General features: G+C 40.8%; 1 protein-coding gene across 3 annotated transcripts in view; it reads right to left on the reverse strand.

The window, feature by feature from the left end:
* Positions 1 to 23,089, reverse strand: part of VPS37A (VPS37A subunit of ESCRT-I) — a 73,399-nt gene continuing 50,310 nt past the window's right edge. For 2 of the 3 annotated variants that reach the window (XM_082243047.1, XM_082243045.1), the window contains exons 7-12: positions 18,983 to 19,110; positions 18,834 to 18,892; positions 18,678 to 18,746; positions 15,899 to 16,042; positions 14,352 to 14,432; positions 1 to 249 (exon numbers count right to left, since the gene is read on the reverse strand). In XM_082243047.1, coding sequence (XP_082099173.1) covers positions 14,352 to 14,432; positions 15,899 to 16,042; positions 18,678 to 18,746; positions 18,834 to 18,892; positions 18,983 to 19,110 — 481 coding nt within the window. In that variant the 3' untranslated portion in view covers positions 1 to 249. Of the gene's footprint in view, positions 250 to 14,346; positions 14,433 to 15,898; positions 16,043 to 18,677; positions 18,747 to 18,833; positions 18,893 to 18,982; positions 19,111 to 23,089 lie in introns of all 3 variants that reach the window. The other variant, XM_082243046.1, reaches the window with a different exon arrangement.

Below are 23,089 nucleotides of genomic sequence, written 5' to 3' on the forward strand. Positions count from 1 at the left end.
TCAGTTCACAAGAAATATTTAATATAAATCATTCCAATATGGGCAACAAAAAGTAAAAATATATTAGAGGCATAATTACAGCAGATTTAAGAGCATGTTAAATTAAATGATGGGTTAAATTGTACAAAAACAAACCCTAGCAAATAGTCTATCAACATAATATATTACAAATCAGGTAAGGTCATTTCCAGCTTCCGCTCAAATACAAAACTGTGCTTTCTAGGGTTCCAGTTTCTTCTCTATAGATACCTGTAGGAGTGAGAGAGAACAATTTATAAATAACTGGTAACTTTACCAGCATATGGAGAACATTGGCATAGATTCACCCTAATGCTGCCCATACACACTGCAGTTTTCACCACTTTCATGTACCAAAAGAGCCAAGGCAGCCTAATAATGGGCCATACACACTATAAGATTTTCTGAAGACCTTTTCCTTTAGATTTACCAAAACCATATAATATGAGGTCAAACCTAAACACTTTCAATTTGTATGCAATCTGGCAGGCCCTTGCACTACATAGAAAAGGTAAATCTGAAGGAAAAAGTCTTCAGAAAATCTTATAGTGTGTATGTACATCCGTCAAAGCCCCTATAATTTAGCATCTAAATTAATTGAGGCAATTATGAAAACCAAGTGGGCAGTCTCCAAAGCAGGGACATATAGAATTTAGTCATACCCTCAGACACAACAGGTCCCAAATAAGTATAATGGCATTTCAGCACATCAGACCTAAACACATAAGAGGCACTGTTTAGAATAAAGTAGGATCTGCGTCTAATAGACAAGAGGATGATTCTGTAGGCCACATACACTAGAATTTTCATACCTCTGTGGTCATAGAACAGTTTCTTAGGCTGGCCATACATGGTTCACATTTCAGCAGCAACCAGACAAAATTTGACTCATTAATGGGTAAGCTGAATGTACCAAGTTGATCAATCAACTTGAGTACAACGAGCCTGTTGGATTTGTTTGCGATTATTGCTAGCTGGGAGAAGATTCCCCTGTCTGCATTGATGAAAGAATCATGCAAATTTCTTTCCTGCAACCAGTGGTTGCATTGTAGATGGCCTGCCTCAAGCTGGATACACACTATCCAACTTTTGTGGTTAGATTTCCTTCAGATTTACCTTTTCTATATAGTGCAAGGGCCTGCCAGATTGCATACAAATTGAAAGTGTTTAGGTTTGACCTCATATTATATGGTTTTGGTAAGTCTTAAGGAAAAAGTCTTCAGAAAATCTTAGTGTGTATGGCCCATTAATCTCTGCTTTCCATTTGTTGTAAGGTAGGCTGGATCCACACAGCTTTGTCGCAGTAAACAATACCTGAAGCAAAAAGTTGTGCAGATTAAACACGCCTCCCCGTGACAGTGGGCAGGGGCTCCTCCCCCCTGCAGCTGCTCTCATATTCTAAAATAAGTGCAGCTGTGTGGGGCTCCACCCACATAATTTATTCACAAGGATCTGTGATTGAATAAACTAGAAACATAGAATGTGTCAGCAGATAAGAACCATTTGGCCCATCTAGTCTGCCCAATATATCTGAATCCTATGAATAGTCCCTGGCCCTATCTTATATGAAGGATAGCCTTATGCCTATCCCATGCATGCTTAAACTCCTTCACTGTATTTGCAGCTACCACTTCTGCAGGAAGGTTATTCCATGCATCCACTACTCAGTAAAGTAATGCTTCCTCATATTACTTTTAAACCTTTGCCCCTCTAATTTAAAACGGTGTCCTCTTGTGGTAGTTTTTCTTCTATTAAATATGCTCTCCTCCTTTACCGAGTTGATTCCCTTTATGTATTTAAAAGTTTCTATCATATCCCCTCTGTCTCTTCTTTCTTCCAAGCTATACATGTTAAGGTCCTTTAACCTTTCCTGGTAAGTTTTTTCCTGCAATCCATGTACTAGTTTAGTAGCTCTTCTCTGAACTCTCTCTAGAGTATCTATATCCTTCTGGAGATATAGATACTCTATATATCCTTCTGGAGATATAGATACTCTACAAGTCCCATTTCCACTGCAGCAAACTGTTTGTAGTTTTAATGACTGAGATTGTTGATCAGTGCGCTTGTAGTGAATTCAGACTCCCTTCAGGTTTCAAACTGAAAGCTCATACAGAAGTACAGCTAGAAAGGTGGAAGAAGAGCATGCAGGAGTCTGAAACTGCACCCACTATCCACTGATCATTGCATGCTCTTATAGAAAAAGAAAATAAATGCAGATTTATTTTTACCTGCAAAAAAATATGTGCATTTATTTTTTGGTTAAAGGTGAACTTCTTTAACATGTTAAGGATTTTAGGAGGCTGTAGTGATTGGGTTTACTTGAAAAGTAAAAAAGGCAGCCACTAGCATAATAACCTCTGTAAGCATAATGTAAACATGTTGATAGCCGCAGCTCTTGCACACATTAATACGGCAGAGTATTTGAGCTGACACCAAGAAATAGAGAGGTACCAACTACTGGTGCTCAGATTGTAGTGGAAGTTCTTTTTTACAGCACAAGTACAACTGAATCACCCATACAAATAAGATATTACGCAGCATTTTCTGAGCTCCAGCTGGTACCACAACTTGATGGAATTATTGTAGATTGAGGCTCTCAGTTGAAAAACAAGTGTGGATTGTCACCTTTGTACTAAACCACAAATTTTCGCAGGAAAGATAATTAGAAATTACTCAAACGGCACAATAAATATAGTAATACTGCATGATATTATATATGGATGGTAAACACCCTGTTAAACCCAAATTTGCTTTCAATACCGGATAACAAAAGCATTCTCTTTCTGTACTGCACTATTAAACCACTGTGTGCAAAGCAGACAGTATAAATGGCAGGACAACACAGTCACCTGGTGCTTTTTTTTTTTTTATTTTACATAAAATTTACAGATAAAGATGGTTGTTAACCAGTTCTGGACCAGAAGAATTTGACTCAATGACCAGGCCATTTTTTGCAATTTGTAACTGCGTTACTTTAACGGACATTTGGCGGTCATGCAACGATGTACCCAAATAAAATTGATGTCCTTTTTTATCACAAATAGAGCTTTCTTTTGGTGGTATTTGATCATCTCTGCAATTTTTATTTTTTGCACTATAAACAAAAAAAGCGACAATTCTGGAAAAAAAAAAAAACTCACTTTCTGCTATATAACATTCCCAAAAGAAAAAAACATTGGCCTAAAATGTTAAATTTTGATTTTTCAATTTGTTTTTTGCAATTACATATTTTTGGTTAAAAAAAAAAAATTCGCATTAAGCATATTTTGATTGGTTTGCGCAAAAGTTATCGCATCTACTATGGGAAAAAGATGGTATTAGCCTTCACTAATGGGTAATGGCGCACTCTGCAGGAGCAGGCTAGGCAGATAATTGATTATCAGGTTAATACAAAAAAAATATTTTGTACCTCAGCACACCACTAGGGGGCCATCCCTCAGCCATTACTAGAACCCAATCTGATATTACTTCAGTTTGTAGCAAGCAGTACCGGAAGGCAACAACCCCCAGATCCAAAAACCAGAGGGGTGAGGGCAGCGACTGTCAGAGGACTCAGAGAAAAGAATTTTACGGTAAGTTTTTACAGTTTTTCTCTTATGTCCTGTGACAGTCGCCACCCGATGGTATTAGCCCTCACTAATGGGACGTCCCAAAGCAGTGCAGGTATGAGGGGTGGGAAAGAAACGCAACCAAATTAGAAGGTAACGCAAATAACCGGGCCAGTAACAACCTGAGCCCACAGGAAAAAACTGGAACCAAACCCAGAACCAACACCCCACAAAGAGGGACAGAAAAATAATGTCCCCTTAAACGACTGCCGCACTCAAAACTTTGCGGCCAAAGGAAGCATCCGAAGATCCCAAAACGTCAAGTTTGTAAAAACTTAGTGAAAATGTGCACGGACGACCAGGTCGCCACCTTTCACACCTGAGCCACAGACGCCTGATGGCAAAAAGCCCAAGAGGCACTAATGGCTCGAGTTGAAAGAGCCTTTACCGGGAAAGGAGGAACCTGACCCGTGATGGAATAGGCCCAAACAATCGTCTGTCTGATCCACTTAGAAATGGTTGCCGCGTAGGTGGCCAACCTCTTCCGAGGTCCCTCAGGAAGAACAAACAGAGAATCAGACTGCCGAATCGACTCCGTGGTGGACAAGGTAGACCTTGACCACTCAGACCACATCCAGAGAATGCAAGGCAAACTCCTTAGGATGCTTGGGTTGTGTACTCAGTGAAGGCCACACAATATCCTCATTGAGGTGGAATGAAGAAAACCACCTTGGGAAAAAAAAGATTGACTCGGTCGCAGAACCACCTTATCTCTATGAAGTACCAGATAAGGAGAACGGCAGGACAAGGCCATCAATTCAGACACTCTGCGAGCTGACGTGATGGCCACCAGAAAAGCAACTTTCCGTGACAACACAGACTGAAGTAATATCAGATTGGTTTCTGGTAATGGCTGAGCGATGGCCCCCTAGGGGCGTGATGAGGTACAAAAAAGTTTTTTTTGTATTAACCTGATAATCAATTATCTGCCTAGCCTGCTCCTGCAGAGTGCGCCATTACCCATTAGTGAAGGCTAATACCATCGGGCAGCGACTGTCAGAGGACGTAAGAGAAAGATGTCATTTTTATTTTTTTACTAGTAATGGAGACGATCTGTGATTTTTTGTGGGTCTGCGACATTGCAGCAGACAGATCGGACCCCTAAATGACATTTTTGACACTTTTGGGGGGACCAGTGACATTACTACAGTAATCAGTGCTAAAAATATGCACTGTTACTGTAATAATGACACTGGCATGGAAGGGGTTAATACTGTTGGTGATCAAGGGGTTAAATGTGAGCCTAGGGGAGTGATTCTAACTGTGGGGGAGTGGGGCTTGTGAAATGATCACAGAGACCTGTAATCCTTCCAGTGAGAACGGTCAGCGGTGTTTACAACTGCTGACCGTTCTTCTCTCCCAGCGGGGAACAATCGCGGGTGTCAGGCGGCAATAGGGGCAGCCTGCCCTGTGCATCTGAGTCCCTGCTGCCAAGTGGGGCGGGAGCGCGCCGCCCCCTAGCTGTAGGTGCGCCACCGCCATATACCTATGTCGGTTTGCGCAGAAGGGGCTGCCTGCCACAGTATAACTGCGGCCAGCGGTCCTTAGGTGGTTAAAGTATAAAAGAAAAACAAAAAACACAACACAGTAATACCTAACATTTTCAGTCAAAGATTCTTTGCCTCAGTTATCAAAGTATCTGTGGTATGAACTGTCTGATTCTTCATATTCGTTTCTGTGTGGAAATGCAAAGTTTGAATTGGATTGTTGCTCTAAGATAAAACAGATGGCTCTTAAGCCGGCCCATAGATGGAGTGATTTTCTTTCCTGAAACCTTAAAGAAAATCGCTTGATTTCATCAACACAGTCAGTGTTAATGGGGGAATCCCTTCCATGGAGCCATTGTGCTCTCTGGGCGAGGGAAGCTGCCCCCGCCAGGAGAACACAGTGATTATTACTAGCAGCAATCACATGTAAAATTCGACAGGCTAATTGATCAATCAACTTGGGTACATTCAGCCTTTATGGTTCGAATCCCGTCCAGTTCCTGCTGAACCGTCTATGGCTAGTTTCACTGCAGACCCATTGATTTAGGTCCACTGTAATGATCAGAAAAGGCAACCATTTCATCCTTCTGTATGTTAACGCTTCTAAACGCAATTAAACTACCACTACAGAGTTCACTGCACTATTCAGACTGTATTGCCAGATAAAGTAAAGTGAAATATAGTAACCCATAGCAAGGTTTTGGTTTGCTGAAATTAGTTTTGTGGAAATTTGAACATCCTGTGCGATTAACGCGATTTGCATGAACTTTTATAATAGTAGCAAAATTGTCTCACATCAGCACAGGAAATGAACAAAAGCTTTTGTTTCTGCTTACCTTTTAAATTTTAAGTTTAGTTAAATATAAAAAAATAAATAAAAATCAGTATACGAAACAGTACATACACTGAATGAGAATTGTCCCTGTGGGCAGCTGCTCTTAATTAAAATCTCCCATTCTCCTCCCCCCCCCATAGCCCCGAAGGGTTAATTTTATGGTGCTGGTCACAGGCACTTGTCATAGTCCTGACTATGCCCACCCTTTCTGCCCCCATCCTCCATTCATAGAAGACATACTTTGACTTCCAGCAATAAAAAGCGCTCTATGAACCTTAACCTCCATCATTCAAGCAGTACTTTTCATTGCTGGAAGCTATTAGTACAGCTTCTATGAATGGAGGAGGCACGGATGGGCACAGCTGGCACTCTTGAGAAGTGCCTGTGATGGGGCCATCAGCTCATATTACCCCCCACAGCATTAGAATGGACATGGCAAATGTTCTTGATATTGCAGGCTGTGAGGAGGAGGAAGCAATGACATTTACTTCATTAGCAGGACATGAAGAAGTCAAGGATGGGTCCATTAATGTCTACTCATTCAGGTGGTCTTGCAAATAAGATCAGTCACAGCTTAAAATAACCTATTTAGATTAAGTACAAAATGACTACAAATTACCAACTACATCTTTCACAATCACGTCGTAAAGATATATTTGTGATTAGGAACCCATCGGTGGGAATAGAATGTTAGAGTGATCAAACCAAGGTTCCCATTTGTTATCATAGAATTTTGTTGAATTATAAATTACATGGAAAATTTTTTCCATTTGGTTAATCGAAGAGAGTCTGGCCTTTAATTGGGCCTGGGGGAACGAAGATGTAGTTGGTAATTTGTAGTCATTTTGTACTTAAAGTGGAGTTCCACCCTATTTTTATACTTACCTCCATCTTCTCGCTCCGGGTCACCTGAAAAAGAAATGGATAATCGCATATTTTTTTTTTTTTTTTAACTTACCTCGTAGCGAAGAAAATATACTTACCTTACTTCCTTCTTCCTCCTTCCTCGGCCGCGGCCCGTCGTCACTTCCTGGCTCTGCAATGATTCCTGGGAGCTGGACGTCATAGCTCCCAGGAATCATTGCGCCTGCACCGGCCCCGACGTCAGTTCCGGGTCGCGCGCGTCATCCCCTTCTAAACAGCTTCTGGGCATGCCCAGAAGCTGTGGAGGGATGACGCGAGCGACCCGGAAGTGACGTCAGGGCCGGCGCAGAGCATCGTGGGACCAAAGAAGGCGGAAGAAGGCGCCAAAGAGGACGCGCTGGCTTCAAGCTGCCCACATCTGAGATGGCAGCGCTGGACAAGACGTTTGCAAGGTAAGTATTTGTCCTAACAGGTAAGTGCAACCCGGGACAGATCAGAGGCTAGCCATTGTGGAATGCACTAGCCCTGACTGTCCCGGGGGTATTAAAAAAAAAAAAAAATCCAGGGTGGAACTCCGCTTTAACGATATGTTCTCTATATACTCTTGTATTTTTACTGCTTTAGGCAGTATTATGGAAATTGTCATAGGTCCGCTACTCGGCACCACTCATACGAAGTCTTATTTTTTCTTGATCCTGTTGTTTAATTATATATGACAAGAACTTATACATACTTTCTGTAACAATGACTATTGTTTATTGTTGTTTACCTCACTGTTAATATACGCTTTTGTACCACAATTTTTTCACCCTAATAAAAAAGTTTGTATACAAAAAAAAAATAACCTAGTTAGAGTGGAAGTAAACACGCCTATCATTTTCAGCCAATGAAGCTGCTCCCTTGGTCTCTGTTTAATCTTCAACTGCCATAATGCTGCACATGTGATCAATTAGGACACCAGTCATTGGATAGTTTGACAGTTTGGTTAACAGCACAACCAATGGAAGTGTTACATTTCCAGCATGTGGATGGGTTTACTTCCACTTTAAAAGGTAATAGAGAAAATAGTAACATCACACAGGAACAAAACAAAAGCAGCCACCTAAAACTTGTTAAAGGGGTGCTGTTTACAGGATTCTTGAAGCTACTCAGGACCTCAAATGACTGGCCAGGTCACTTGCCAGACACCTTTGACCTAGGCACATGAATTCTTTGGAAGTAATCCCAAGGTTTAGCATTAAGCGTCAAAGGGATAGCACTTTTAACACAACCAATGGATAAGGAGGATTATAGGAGATCTCCTCCGTTCCCGTTAGATGAGGAATGCTAAGCTGTTCAAGATTCATCTTAGTCGCTTTTTCCTACTGCACCATTCACAATCTAATTTAGCACAGTCATTGCCATTTTAAAAATGACTACAGCAAGCAGGAATCTTATGCCCCCACAGCTTTTTTTCTCTTTGCCAAAGACAATCTGTCTTTCCAAACATCACCTTCATTCAGAACCAGCTTCCAGAACTTGTGATGGGGATTGAGATAGGTGCAGGGAGCTTAGAACCAATGGATGCAACTGAAGTGGTGCAAGCAAAGGACAAAGAACAGGATCATATGGATTTCCAAAGTCAGATATCCTTATCTCAAGTTGGTTTGTTTGAGAACTGTGAAATCATGTCAAATACTCTTGACATGACAAAGAAAATTAAAAAAACACCATTTCTGTACCATTTGCGATTTTAAAAGGGCACTTCTGGGCAACATGTGAAGCCAATCAATGGAAATACAATCCTAGAATATGAGAGGCATGTGTGTATATACATGGCTTCCTCCCACAGCTCAGTTCTCTGAACAAGCTATGTGCATGAGGTCATCACTCGTTTTCAAGGAAATATTTGAATTTCCAAAAGTATTTGGGGAACACAAAGCAGACTTATATCCTTTATAGCGGTTGGAAGAATATATTGAAATACATTTTTTTGTTCCTGGAGTTCAGAGTTGAGTTTGCAACAGTCTGAAAGACCATGGAGTTTATCTTTATCGCAGTTTGCTGCAATGCAATACAACAAAATGTTTTCACATATTCACTAGGGGAGTATACTACAAGAAACTGTATTGTGAAACGGTCTCCCACCTTGGTAAATCACTAATGGGCCATACACACTATACAATTGTCTTTAGATTTACCAAAACCATATAATATGAAGTCAAATCTAAACACTTTCAATTTGTATGCAATCTGGCAGGCCCTTGCACTACATAGTTGGAGATAAATCTATCAACTAAAGTTGTATAGTGTGTATCCAACTTAAGAATTTCAATACATCAGGCTTTGCGTTAGGGTTCATTCACACTAGAACGTGGTGCGGCAAACCCACATTCCATGCCCGTTTCCTGCACTGCGTTCAAAAAGCAATGATTATGCGATCTGTTGTGGGTGTAAATTGCAGATCGAAAAAATGCATCGGATCTCATGGTACCATGCGATCTGCTGCAGCGCGCTTTAAAAAGTAGCACATGCATTGCTTTTGGTGTGATCCAATGCAATTTCAGCCCATTCAAATGAATTGGCTTAAAATCACACTGCTGAGTTGCACATGAACATGGATCGCATTCAAGGGTGAACCGGCCCAAAAAAACTGAAAGTAAACTGCAGTAAGTATGTCTTGGAATACCTTTGCTACAGTACAAACAAATAAACCTTTTTTTATACCCGTTAGAAAGCATGGGAAATCAATTGCATTCTTTACATTATACAGTATCTCACAAAAGTGAGAACACCCCTCACATTTTTGTAAATATTTTATTATATCTTTTCATGTGATAACACTAAAGAAATGACACTTTACTACAATGTAAAGTAGTAAGTGTACAGCTTGTATAACAGTGTAAATATGCTGTTCCTTCAAAATAACTCAACGCACAGCCATTAATGTCTAAACCACTGACAACAAAATTGAGTACACCCCTAAGTGAAAATGCTCAAATGGGGCCCAATTAGCCATTTTCCCTCCCCGATGTCATGCGACTCAGTGTTACAAGGTCTCAGGTGTGAATAGGGAAGTAGGTGTGTTAAATTTAGTGTTATCGTTCTTAGTCTCTCATACTGGTCCCTGGAAGTTCAACATCCCTTGTAATAAGAAAAAGCATGACAGGTTCTCTTTATGGATAGATCTGGGGGTCCAATAAAAAAAAAAAAAAAACCCCAATGCTCTTCATTACCTTTTGCTTTTTTTTTTTTTTTTTTATCTAAAAAAAGGTTTACTTCCACCCTGGACCAGAAGTGACATCATGATGTCGCTCCAGTCCTCCAAGGCCATAGAGGCGATCAGCGACTATCTACTCTTTCATTGCCTCTGTGACCAGAATGGCGGCACCGTTGGATTGTCTCTCAGGTGAGGCGATGGAAATGGTAATCCCCGAGAAACACAGGTGAGTGTCAGGGGTTCCCACTGCTCCTAAAAGTGTTTTAGCGGCTCATGAGTCACTTGGAACGCTTTCAAAAGACAGACAGCCGCCGGCTGAAAATACTGGGGTTATGGTGCATAGCTTCAGCTATAATTCCAGTAAGTCGCTACTTATATATACGTATTGTGGTCGGCAAGTGGTTAAAAGCAAAAAGATCAGAATGGCAGTCAGACAGCTACCTTTTTTTGAACAAGGGTATCAATGACGACCTCTGTATTTTTCTTCCATTTCCCTTTATTCCCTATACCAGCAGACAAAAAGTATTGTTCCCATGCATCAGAAAAATAGGAAAGACAAATTTCTCATTTCTAGATTAGGGGACAGAAGGTAGTGTCTCCATAGCATGATTGTATGACAGATATGGAAAAATTATCCACTTCAGCTCAAGGCCTTTTGATACTTTTGTTTACAAGTAATAATCAGTATTTGTTATTAAAAAAATAGTTAGAACCCCAAACATTATTTATTTTTTAAAGCAAAGGCCCTAGAGAATAAATTGGTGGGTGTTGCAAAAATTTATGTCACATGGTATTTGCACAGCGGTTTTTCAAACGCAATTTAAAAAAAATACACTTTAAATTTTAATGAAAAAAAAACACGATAACCCAATTTTTTTGTAAAATATAAAAGCTGATGTTATGCAGAGTTGCAGAGTAAATAGATACCCAACATGTCAAGCTTTAAAATTGCACATGCTCATGGAACCGCGACAAATGTAATAAATTTTACTATCCCTAGGTGACTTTTTAAAAGCCTTTACAGGTTACCACTTTAGATGTCCAGGAGGAGGTCTAGTGCTAGAATTGATGCCCTTGATCTGACTTTGGTAGCCGTACCTCACATGTGTGGGACAATCGCTGTTTGCGGGACCAACAAGCGCCTTTACCTCTGCGCGCTAGCATGGGGGGGCTTCGAGCATTTTTTTTTTTTTTTTTTAATGATTTATTTTTGTTATATACTTGCTTTCAATTATTTTATTTTTTTTGATCACTTACTGCGGTCACAAGGAATGTAAATCTTTTGGGACAGCAATAGGCATGTGACAGGTGCTGTTTATGGAGGGATCAGGAGTCTACAAGACCCCAAATCCATCCTCTGCTCTTAAAAGTTCCAAGTTTTTTTTTTTTTTTTTTTTTAAATGGCGCTGTTGACATCTGGGTAAACCGGAAGGTGATGTCATGTCATCGCTTCCAGGTTACTATCACAAACAGCCCATCAAAGCCGATCCTGGTGGGAATGGGAGAGCCCGAGCAAGCCATGGAAGGAGGTGGGCGGCTCGGGGGAAATATCCTACCGCTTGCTTGTAATAGCAATCGAGCGGCTAGTTAGCCGCTTTGATTGCTATTACTAGAGAGCCATGAAAGTGGGGGGTGTCATGGCGCTCTTCTAATATCCCAAGGTGGTACAAGGAATGTGGGTGGATGGGAGGGGGGGGTTATGGGGCTGCGTGGGGGGGGAACAAAGTTTGGTACTGTAGGGAAGCTATAGTCCGCGGCAGCCGGCTGAAGCGTGGAGAAGCCCTGAGAGATGCAAGAAAGGAGAGAGCGGCGCCAGCTTAGTATAGTACAAGTTTATTTAACACTGTTAAAATTGGTAACTCACTGTCCGAGGTTGGGTGAGGCTATTTTTCTCCTGCCAGGAAGTGATGTCATCAGGGATCAGAAGTCGGCAGCCGGAGCCCTGTTGTGCATGCTCCGCCGCGGCCAGTGACAACTAGCAGCCCCACAGTGGCTCGGCTATACCTCTGGAACCTCACCACCTTCTCCTATGACCACTATCCTGGAAGAGGAAGATGGATGACCCTAACAGTCTTTGTGTACCAGTCTCACCCAACCTCGGACAGTGAGTCACCAATTTTAACAGTGTTAAATAAACTTGTACTATACTAAGCTGGCGCCGCTTTCTCCTTTCTTGCATTACTAGAGAGCCGACTGCCAGCTCTAAAAAACAGCAGGCATCATCCTGGTATAACCACTGAAAGCCCAGTGGTGTACGAGTACGTCGCTGGTCGTTAAGTGATTATACTTGTCGCCATGTTTTACAACAATTTCCACACGGCTTCCTGTTCTGCTCCTTACTTGAGTGTGAGTGTGTGCATAAGTACACATTGAAAATACCTAAACGGTAAACATAAAATAATTTACAAATCCATTTATGTGCAAGGACATGATTTACCCGAAATGAATCATTACAGTTAGGAGGCATGGGGGGAAAAAGTATGTGAATGCAGACAGAACAATGAGTACAATCGGACTTGGTATTAAAAATCAATTATAGGGACAGTCCAGAAAACCAGAAAGGTTTGGTGTTTTTCATAGACCAATGTTCTATTTTATTCCTTTTGTTTTACACTGCATCCTACTCTGTCATGACATTTTAATATCTACTGGTACATTGCTATAGATATTTGAAACATTTACATTACACTACCCACCTGGAGGAATACTGTATATTGCCCGATTTCCATACCTGTCAATTTAATCTTTTCTTTAAAAAAATAATTATGAATCCAGAAGGGTTTCATAAATGTGAGATTTAATCTATGCCAAACTGTTTATGCGGTCATTTAGCACTGAACTATTAAAATTCACAGACCAAAGTTCCTGACAAGAGAGGTGGATAAAAAAACAAAAAACAAAACTGCTCAGGTGTAGCTGCTACATCCCTGAACTTAAGTGAAACTTCACTCTCTCAATCAACATTGACTATTTTTAATCCTTATGCTGCTAGCATTAGTAAATAGATAGGAACATATATTTATTTTTTTAAACTATTATTTTACGTTTTTTTAGTTACTTCCTGGTTTCTTGCCTAGGCAAATTATGTCATACATCCCAGGGAGGGGAGGAGGGGTTTTCTCAGCTAAGCACACCCTCTTGCTTAAATGCCTAAGCTAAGGGCACATGGATTCCAAAAAGTAAATGATACATGGCTCATTTGTCCTTACTCAAGATGGCCATGGCCAGAAATGCTAGGGGTAGTTTTTCAAAGTGATTTCTCACTTAATTACTGGAAAATTGCAGCTACACTGTCCCTGAAGTGTAGAATCAAATTGAATTATGGTATCCGCTTGCTGACCGCCTCATAGGAGTGTAGCGGCAGAGTGGCTCTCCTGTGCCAGATAACGTATCTAATAGGGTAGGTGGCACGCGTGCAGGCTGTGCTTTGATTAGTCACAACAAAAGTAAATCAGCGGGTGCCGGCCAATGATTGACTGCCGGCACCCGCTGATCAGAGGAGGAAGACAGGACAGAGCTGTCCTGACAGCGAGGATGTTCCGGTTTTTCTTTCCCTGCAAACCGGGAATACAAACCAGCACATCCTTAGTAAAAGCACCTCACAGTACACACAAACACTGGTTAGGCACACAGTTAACCCCTTGATCACCCTAGAGGTTAACTCCTTCCTAGCCACTGCCATTAGTACAGTGACCATGTATATTTTTAGCCCTGATTACTGTATTAGTGTCACTAGTTCCCACAAAGTGTCAGATTGCCCACCATACTATTGTAGTCTCGCTATCAGTTGCGGATTGCTGCCATAACTAGAATAAATAAATAATCCAATATATATATATATATATATATATATATACATATATATATACACACACACACACACACATCATAGTTTGTAGATGCTATAAAAAACTTTCACGCAAACCAATCAGTACACGCTTTTTGGGATTTATTTTTCCCCAAGACGTAGCAGAATACATACATTTATGAAGAAATTTGATTTCTTAATTTTTTTTTTTTTTTTATTTAGATATAGGTTTTATAGCAGAAAGTAAAAAAATTCAAAATTATGTCTTTTTTTTTTTTTATTTATAGTACAAGAAAAAAACCCAGTGGTGATCAAATACCACCAAAAGAAAGCGCCATTTGTGTGAAAAAAATGTAAATTTTATTTGGGTACAGTGTTGCATGACCGCGCAATTGTCAGTGAAGTAACGGAGTGCTAAAAAGCAAAATATGGCCTAGTCATGAAGGGTGTAGAACCTTCCAGAGCTGAAGTGGTTATACAAGGTTGTGCACAGCAATAACCAAGTTTAGCGTTTGTTCATGTATTACTGTACCTATAGCGGTGCATGGTATTGGCTGTGTAATGATATGGACTGTTGAAGTTTCTCCTCTTTGGCTCTTCTACTATGGCAGCACTGTAGAAAAAACATGAAGAAACATCAATCATCGGTTCTCACAAATGCGTTATACTTGACACAAGGTACATAACCTGGGCTGTTCAGCCTCCATCATATAAAATGTATGATCTTTTCTATATAGAATTGTATTAGGGTAATGAAGTCAGTTTAGATGCACGCTGTGTGGCAGAGTTCTCTTCACTAGGATTAACCGCTTGCTGCCCGGCCACAGTACATTTACTGTGGCATGGCAGCACAGCCAGGCATGATCACGTCACATCATCCTGCCTTTGCTGGGTCGGTGGCACGCAATGCGCCGCTCCTGCCACCACTGTGTCTGGATTGCACCTCCCGATAAAGCAGCTGGGGAATTATGTGATCAAATGAGCACAATGTCAACAAAGCTGTTAGGAATGAATTGCATACATAACAGCTGTGTTTCTGAAAGTGATGCGGTGATTGGCCCACAGCTTTCATAGCACCCTGCACCATTTGATAGCTTTGGGCCAATCACAGCACGCAATAATAAATCACAGCTGTTACTGTGTTGGGTTCCCTTTCAAGATCTATACCAGACTTAAAGGGCCTGGTATGGATCTGGGGGCGACCCCATTTTTTTTTTTTTTTTTTAAGTTTTGGCGAGGGGTTCCTCTTCAAGATTCTCAGAGTGCAAGTCACATGCCACTGGATGCAACTTCTATTGAAATCAATGGGCTGAAAGTCGGGTCAGTTAAGACAGCTCTCATAGGGAACCATGGATTTTGACATGTCAAAAAAAAAAAAAAAAAAAAAATAATGCTTGACGCTGCGTCAGACATTTTTTTTACAGCAGGTCTTTAGAACTCGCTGGCCCTGGGGTTTTTTTTTTTTTTTGCAGCTTGAAAACGCCTATGCCACTTACAGCTCCTAAAAGTCTATGTGTGCATGGACACATAGAATATCATGGAGAGACTTTTTTAAAGAGGAAGTAAATCCTCCTCTGCAACTTGTACCTATAGGTAAGCCTTAATATAGGCTTACCTATAGGTACTGTAAATATCTCCTAAACATGCACCGTTTAAGAGATATTTACTTTGCATGCAGCCAGTGACATCACTGGCGCATGCGCTCTGAAGGAACGGCCGCTCGTGCCGTTCCTTCAGAGCCCTGTGCCGTTACCTTTGGCTCCCGTGCGCATGCGTGGGAGTGACGTCATCGCGGCTCCAGCCAAACCGAAAAGCCGGATGCCGCAAACACGGAAGAAGGGAGACAGAACATGTCGCCCATGAGACAGGTAAGCGGTCGGCACTGCGGGGGCTTCGTTCTAAGTATTTCATAATGATCTAGTATGCGATGCATACTAGCTCATTATGCGTTTTTCTTTCAGGTGTTCGTTTTAAAAAAAAAAAAAAAAAACACGTCTGACACTGGTAAAAACGGCCTGTGTGCATAAGGAATAAGTTACAAACAAGCAGAATTTGTTCTCCCCATGCAGAAACACTTACTGTTCTTTTTTCCATGAATACGTTTAGAAAATCGTCTATTTCTGTTTTTCCCTCAAGGAAGTTTTCTGCAATACTGTCAGAGTCCTCTTCTGCTTCATGAGCTGCCACTTTCAACCTAGCCTGTAGAGCACTCAGACTACAGCTCTAATGGGGAAAAAACACAGTGCGAAAAAACAGTATATCTACACAAGTTTTGGTATAATCAGCAATAGGCGGTTTCAATAAACCTGACAGCCAAATTGTAAGTTCAAAGTACCTCTGGGCTAAGCACCATCCACCCGTGTACACACTGTTCAATAAGAGTGTCCTTAAAGGTCTCATTGGACAGGGGATGGCAGCTGGGCAGTCAGGACCCTAAAACGTAAACATTGTACCAATGTATGTTTATCAATGGTGGATTGGTGGCCCTTTATTAACCCAGTGTCGTTTATGAAAGGCACTGGATAAACAGCCAATCAGGTGGCCGGTCTGCCAGGTGATCGCTGTGTACCGAGCAGTCACTAGATGGCTGGGTACACAGAGAAACTCTACCCAGCCATTCCTAGAAGTTGGGTACCATGTGGTCATCAAAGTGATCAAATGGTATTGTTTATGGTGCTGATCCCTCCCCCTTACAACAAGGAAAGAAGAGAGGTCAGTATTTATGAATGGGCACAGGATGAATGGATCGGTGGCTGCAACTCTATTCATTCTGTTACAGTGACACACATCCTTTTTTCTTTGGCCAATCCTTAGTATGTGTAGGAGGGGAAGCTATCTGCAATACTGCCCCTAATGACCTGTATATTAACTCATCTCCCCTTCATTATTCTGCCCATTTGAGCATTAACCCCTTCACCTTCATGATCATACTTTATGCAACTAGTACGTTAACCCCTTGACTTGCTACTCCTTCTGTGTTATGAATTGTAAATTAATGTTTCTACCAACTCTCAAGCTCTGTCTTAAACCCCTCAGTACAGGCATGTTTTTACATTTTCAAAATATTGTGGCAAAAAATGAGATCACCATAGGGCACATACTTTCCAAAAAAAGGGTCATTTCAGGAGCTTTGTACTATTCTAGCATTTGTATTTTTTTTATTAATTTTTTTTTTTTTTACATTTTATATTAAAAATATATATATATATATATATATAAAAAAAAAAAAAAATCAATCAGTTATTAAATACCACCAAAAGAAAGCTCCATCAGAGATGTAAAATTAATTTGGGCATAAAGGGGTTCATTTACTAAAAGTGGAAAGTGCAAAACCTGGTGCAGCAGTGCATGTTAGCCAATCAGCTTCTAATTTCAACTTGTTCAATTAAGCTTTGAGAAAAAAGTGCTAAAAACTGTAAAAAAAAGCCTGGTAATGAAGGGGGTATAACAGGCTGGTACACAATGAGCTAAATAAGCCACATATAGAAACAAAACTGCTTAAAATAAAATATCCTTTTACCAAAAAAAATCCAAAATGACAAGTGGTGCTATGTGCCAAGTAAAAATATGTAACAAAGCACAGACATGAACTGTGGTTGTTTTTTCTCTGCACGCGTGTACTAATTCTGTAAAGTTCTGCACAGGCATAGCAAGCACCAAGTTCATAAATTAGCATTATGGGCTTTTTCACAGACATCGGTCAGGAAAAAGGAGTTGCTTTAATTCACTGTTATTATCAATGTTCCCTGCTGTCACCAGTTGCATTATTTCACCATAAAAAATAGTATTATGAATCATATTTTGCCCATGATGAAAACTCTCAGCCAAGGCATTATCAGCAAGTTACAGGTAGAGCTTTCTGCCCCTTACAAAGATGCATTTCATCACTTTCCCTTGTGGCACAACCATTTCATACTGGGCAATATTAAGTAGCTGCATAAATATTTTTTAATTAAATTGGGAAATGGGGGGCACACAAATGTTTTTTAAAAGTGGACCAGAGTTGAGCTTTAAAGTTGATCATAGATAAGAATGTTTGTAGGATATGGGCGCTACTTCCGATGTGATATACTGAAGTACTAAAAATATGTTTGTGATGGTGTTAGAAATATGGTGTCATCAAAAACATCATTTATATATATATATATATATATATATATATATATATATATATATATATATATATATATATATATATATATATACATATATACACACACACACACACACACACACACACACACACACACACACACTTTTACACAGCTACGAATATATAATTTTTCCATATCAGCGCGGGATTAACACATCACTTTAAAGTTGATCATGTCAGCCAGTTAGCCCCCTCCCCAACTTATAAAATGACCAATGAAACCCATTACCTGGACAGAAGGATGGTAGTTGGACAGGGCTTAGCACCATAAAGCCGGCCATAGATGGCTCGAAACTCAGCCAATCCATAAGCAGGCTGATTGTACCCAATTAGATTGTTGCATGATTGGGTACAACCAGCATGTCGGATTTTTAATGCGATTATTGCCAGTGGCCATAGCCACCAGCAATAATCACTGTGTTCTCCCGGCAGGTACAGTTACTCCCGCCTGGGGAACACAATAGCTCTGCGGGAGGAATTTAGCCAGTCAGTATTAATGAGGGAATCAAGAGATTTTTTCCTGCCACCAGTAAATGGCATAATCTATGACTAGCTTAATTTACAAAAAAATAGTTCCTAGCAGCAAACTAACTAAACCAGAGAGGTGGAAAGATAAATGATTTCGGGCTAACGAAAGCACTAAGAGACACATTGTGATACCCTGCTCTTAGCCATGTTTGGCAATACAGATACATAAATAAATACCTCACTCAGCTCATGCTGTCTTTGTAATTTCTTTTCAAATTCGGATTTCATTTGTGTGAGAAGCTCATACTGGAAGAAAACCACAAGACGTCGGTAAACATGAAGACAAAATAGCAATGATACAATCCCAGCAAACATGAGCTTCGTCACACTTACTCTGTCTAAAAGTGCCTGCCGTTTTGACTCTAGAAGGGGTTCCAGCTTAAGATTCTTTTCTAAAAAGAGTAGGGGAAAAAAAAAACATAGGAAGTCGTAGACAGATTACACATAACATATAGCTGGAAGATAGATTTGACAATTCTTACTTGCTAGTTCCTCTATGTTTTTCACCAGGTCCTCCTTATCAGATATTATCTGTTTTAACTGTGGCAGATTAACAAACTGTTCCAGAAGAATATCTTCCTGTTCAATCATTTCGGAGAGCTGGGACACACTGTAAGAGAAAAATTAAATGTCTGAAATATGCAGCACAGAAACGGAGTACATGAGTATAAACATTTATTAAAATAGTCAAGTATTTAGAAGAAAGCTCTACCAAATGGCTAAAGAAACTTTCTCTAAACATTTTAGCTGTTGCAAAAGGATCTAAAACATAAGTCCAGACAAAGAACCAAAAAACTGCACTGCTGTTCAGTCAGTTTTCTAATAAAAACACTACTGTCAGTTTTTACACAAAAGTTCTGACCATTTACACTTTACCACTGCAGCCCAAGCAATACAGCTTAGTAACTCAGAATGAATAACAATGGAGCAAAAGCTCCCTGGTGAGTTTATCTCTGAGCTTTCCCCTCCAATCATCAAACTCCTTTTCTAGATCCACAGCACTGTGTAATGCAGTCATATAGTGCCGTCCTTCCCTCAGGAGCCTAAAACAAACAGTGGTACTATTTAAAAGTTTATATAGTTTTAATAAATACACAAGTTAACTTGAAGCTTATATTTAATTGAGGCTCTGCATGGCTGTTAGCCATCAGACTGGGCTGCCACTACCCACAAACAATCAGGACTATCAGCATGTGATCATGTCAGGTCATGGTAATCACATGGTTTTGTCTGTAAACAGCTGAACTGTTAGTATATTTGTCTGTGCACTCACTGTGCATAGGAAAACTAGTGATAGCGTTGTCAAGTTAACCACTTCAATACATGGCACTTTCCTTCCCCGGCCAATTTTCAGCTTTTAGCGCCGTTGCATTTTGAATGACAATTGCACGGTCATGCAACACTGTACCTAAACCAAATTGATGTCATTTTTTCCCACAAATAGAGCTTTCTTTTGGTGGCATTTGTGGTATTTGTTTCACAGCGAGGTTTTTTTCTTTTTGGCTAAACAAAAAAAAAAAAAAAAAAAAAAAGACCGAAAAGTTAAAAAAAAAAATAAAGTTTTGTTTAGGTTATAAAATTTTGTAGATACAGTGGGTACGGAAAGTATTCAGACCCCCTTAAATTTTTCACTCTTTGTTATATTGCAGCCATTTGCTAAAATCATTTAGGTTCATCCTTCTTCCTCATGAATGTACACATAGCACCCCATACTGACAGAAAAACACAGAATTGTTGACATTGTTGCAGATTTATTAAAAAAGAAAAACTGAAATATCACATGGTCCTAAGTATTCAGACCCTTTGCTGTGACACTCATACATTTAACTCAGGTGCTTTCCATTTCTTCTGATCATCCTTGAGATGGTTCTACACCTTCATTTGAGTCCAGCTGTGTTTGATTATACTGATTGGACTTGATTAGGAAAGCCACACACCTGTCTATATAAGACCTTCCAGATCACAATGCATGTCAGAGCAAATGAGAATCATGAGGTCAAAAGGAACTGCCTGAAGAGCTCAGAGACAGAATTGTGGCAAGGCACAGATCTGACCAAGGTTACAAAAAGATTTCTGCTGCACTTAAGGTTCCTAAGAGCACAGTGGCCTCCATAATCCTCAAATGGAAGACGTTTGGGACGACCAGAACCCTTCTTAGAGCTGGCCGTCCGGCCAAACTGAGCTATCGGGGGAGAAGAGCCTTGGTGAGAGAGGTAAAGAAGAACCCAAAGATCATTGTGGCTGAGCTCCAGAGATGCAGTTAGGAGAAAGTTGTAGAAAGTCAACCATCACTGCAGCCCTCCAGCAGTCCGGGCTTTATGGCAGAGTGGCCATCTCCTCAGTGTAAGACACATGAAAGCCCGCATGGAGTTTGCTAAAAAACACCTGAAGGACTCCAAGATGGTGAGAAATAAGATTCTCTGGTCTGATGAGACCAAAATAGAACTTTTTGGCCTTAATTCTAAGCGGTATGTGTGGAGAAAACCAGGCACTGCTCATCACCTGTCCAATACAGTCCCAACAGTGAAGCATGGTGGTGGCAGCATCATGCTGTGGGGGTGTTTTTCAGCAGCAGGGACAGGACGACTGATTGCAATGGAGGGAAAGATGAATGCGGCCAAGTACAGGGATATCCTGGACAAAAACCTTCTCCAGAGTGCTCTGGACCTCAGACTGGGCCGAAGGTTTACCTTCCAACAAGACAATGACCCTAAGCACACAGCTAAAATAATGAAGGAGTGGCTTCACAAAAACTCCGTGACTGTTCTTGAATGGCCCAGCCAGAGCCCTGACTTAAACCCAATTGAGCATCTCTGGAGAGACCTAAAAATGGCTGTCCACCAACGTTTACCATCCAACCTGACAGAACTGGAGAGGATCTGCAAGGAGGAATGGCAGAGGATCCCCAAATCCAGGTGTGAAAGACTTGTTGCATCTTTCCCAAAAAGACTCCTGGCTGTATTAGATCAAAAGGGGGCTTCTACTAAATACTGAGCAAAGGGTCTGAATACTTAGGACCATGTGATATTTCAGTTTTTCTTTTTTAATAAATCTGCAACAATGTCAACAATTCTGTGTTTTTCTGTCAGTATGGGGTGCTATGTGTACATTCATGAGGAAGAAGAATGAACTTAAATGATTTTAGCAAATGGCTGCAATATAACAAAGAGTGAAAAATTTAAGGGGGTCTGAATACTTTCCGTACCCACTGTAAATACGTTTTTTCCTGCACGGACGAGCATTGATGAAATCACACTGATGGGGTGGCACTAATATGCAGCACTGATGGGCACTGATAGGTAGCACTGATATGCAGCGTTGATGGGCACTGATAGGCGACACTGATGGGCGGCACTGATAGATGGCAATGATGGGCAGTACTGATGAGGAGGGCACTGACAGGCGTTCCTGGTGGCATGGGTGGGCAACCCTGGTGGCTCTAGTGGCATCCCCCAAAGGTCTGCACCGGTAATCAATGCTTCAATTACCAGCACAGACCCACCCGTCAGGAGAGCTGCCGATCAGCTCCCCTCTACTCACGCCTGTCAGGCGTGAACTGAAGAAAGCCGATCAACGGCACTTCCTATTTACTATGTGACCAGCTGTGATTGGGCACAGCTGATCACATGGTAAAGAGCCTACGCCATAGGCTCTTTACCGGGATCGGAGATACAGTGTGAAAGAGTGACATACCGCACCACCAATCACCGCTCATACGACGCCCAGTCAGGATGGAACAACCACTTTGCGGTCGTCATTTTACTATACGACGGGCAGGAAATGGTTAAAAATGACAATTACACAGTCATGCAACACTGTACCCAATTTAAAGTTTTATCATTTTTTTTTTTTAAATAGAGCTTTCTTTTGGTTGTATTTAATTACTGCTAGATTTTTTATTTTTTGCTTAACAAAACGAAAAAAGGCCAAAAAAACAAAACAAAAACGTTTTCTTTGTTTCCGATGTGCGCTAATGAGGCTGTACTGATATACTGCAATGATAATCAGGGTACTGATGATCAGTGCTCTGAATATCAGTGTAAATGTCCCCTATAACTGCAAAGCCGGTTATCGGCTTTCCTTTCCTCAGAAACTGACAAAGCTGGGGAAAGGAAATGCAGATAACCGGCATTTGTTTACAATGACTTCTAGCACTCCACCAGGCAGAAGGTCACGGCGTGCTGACGTCATTTCCTGGAGCGTCTGACTAGTGTGGATGTGCGCAGCCGTCCGGCCTGCGGCTGATAGGATTCCTTGTTCCTCTTTACATGTGAGTTTATTACCATTTGTTTTAATAAAATTGTACGTTTTTACACTATGGCGGCTTTCTCCTCCTTATGTCTTTGATGCATTGGGGCCTGTGATTTTTGAGCATCCATGGGGATTCCATCACCCATCTAACCTCAGGATACTTTATGCAAGTTAAAGTTTGCAGTCTGGTAAGGGGCCCATATATTGGTGTTGGTGAACCTGCTTGCCTGGTGGAGTGCTAGAAGTCTTGATACTTCATGAGTGATGCGATTACAGTCTGGTAAGGGACTGACTTATCGGTGGTGGATTTATTTGGTGTATACACATACCATTTCCTT

Source organism: Pelophylax lessonae (assembly GCF_965119305.1).
Source record: "Pelophylax lessonae genome assembly, chromosome: 1".
Taxonomy (NCBI): domain Eukaryota; kingdom Metazoa; phylum Chordata; class Amphibia; order Anura; family Ranidae; genus Pelophylax; species Pelophylax lessonae.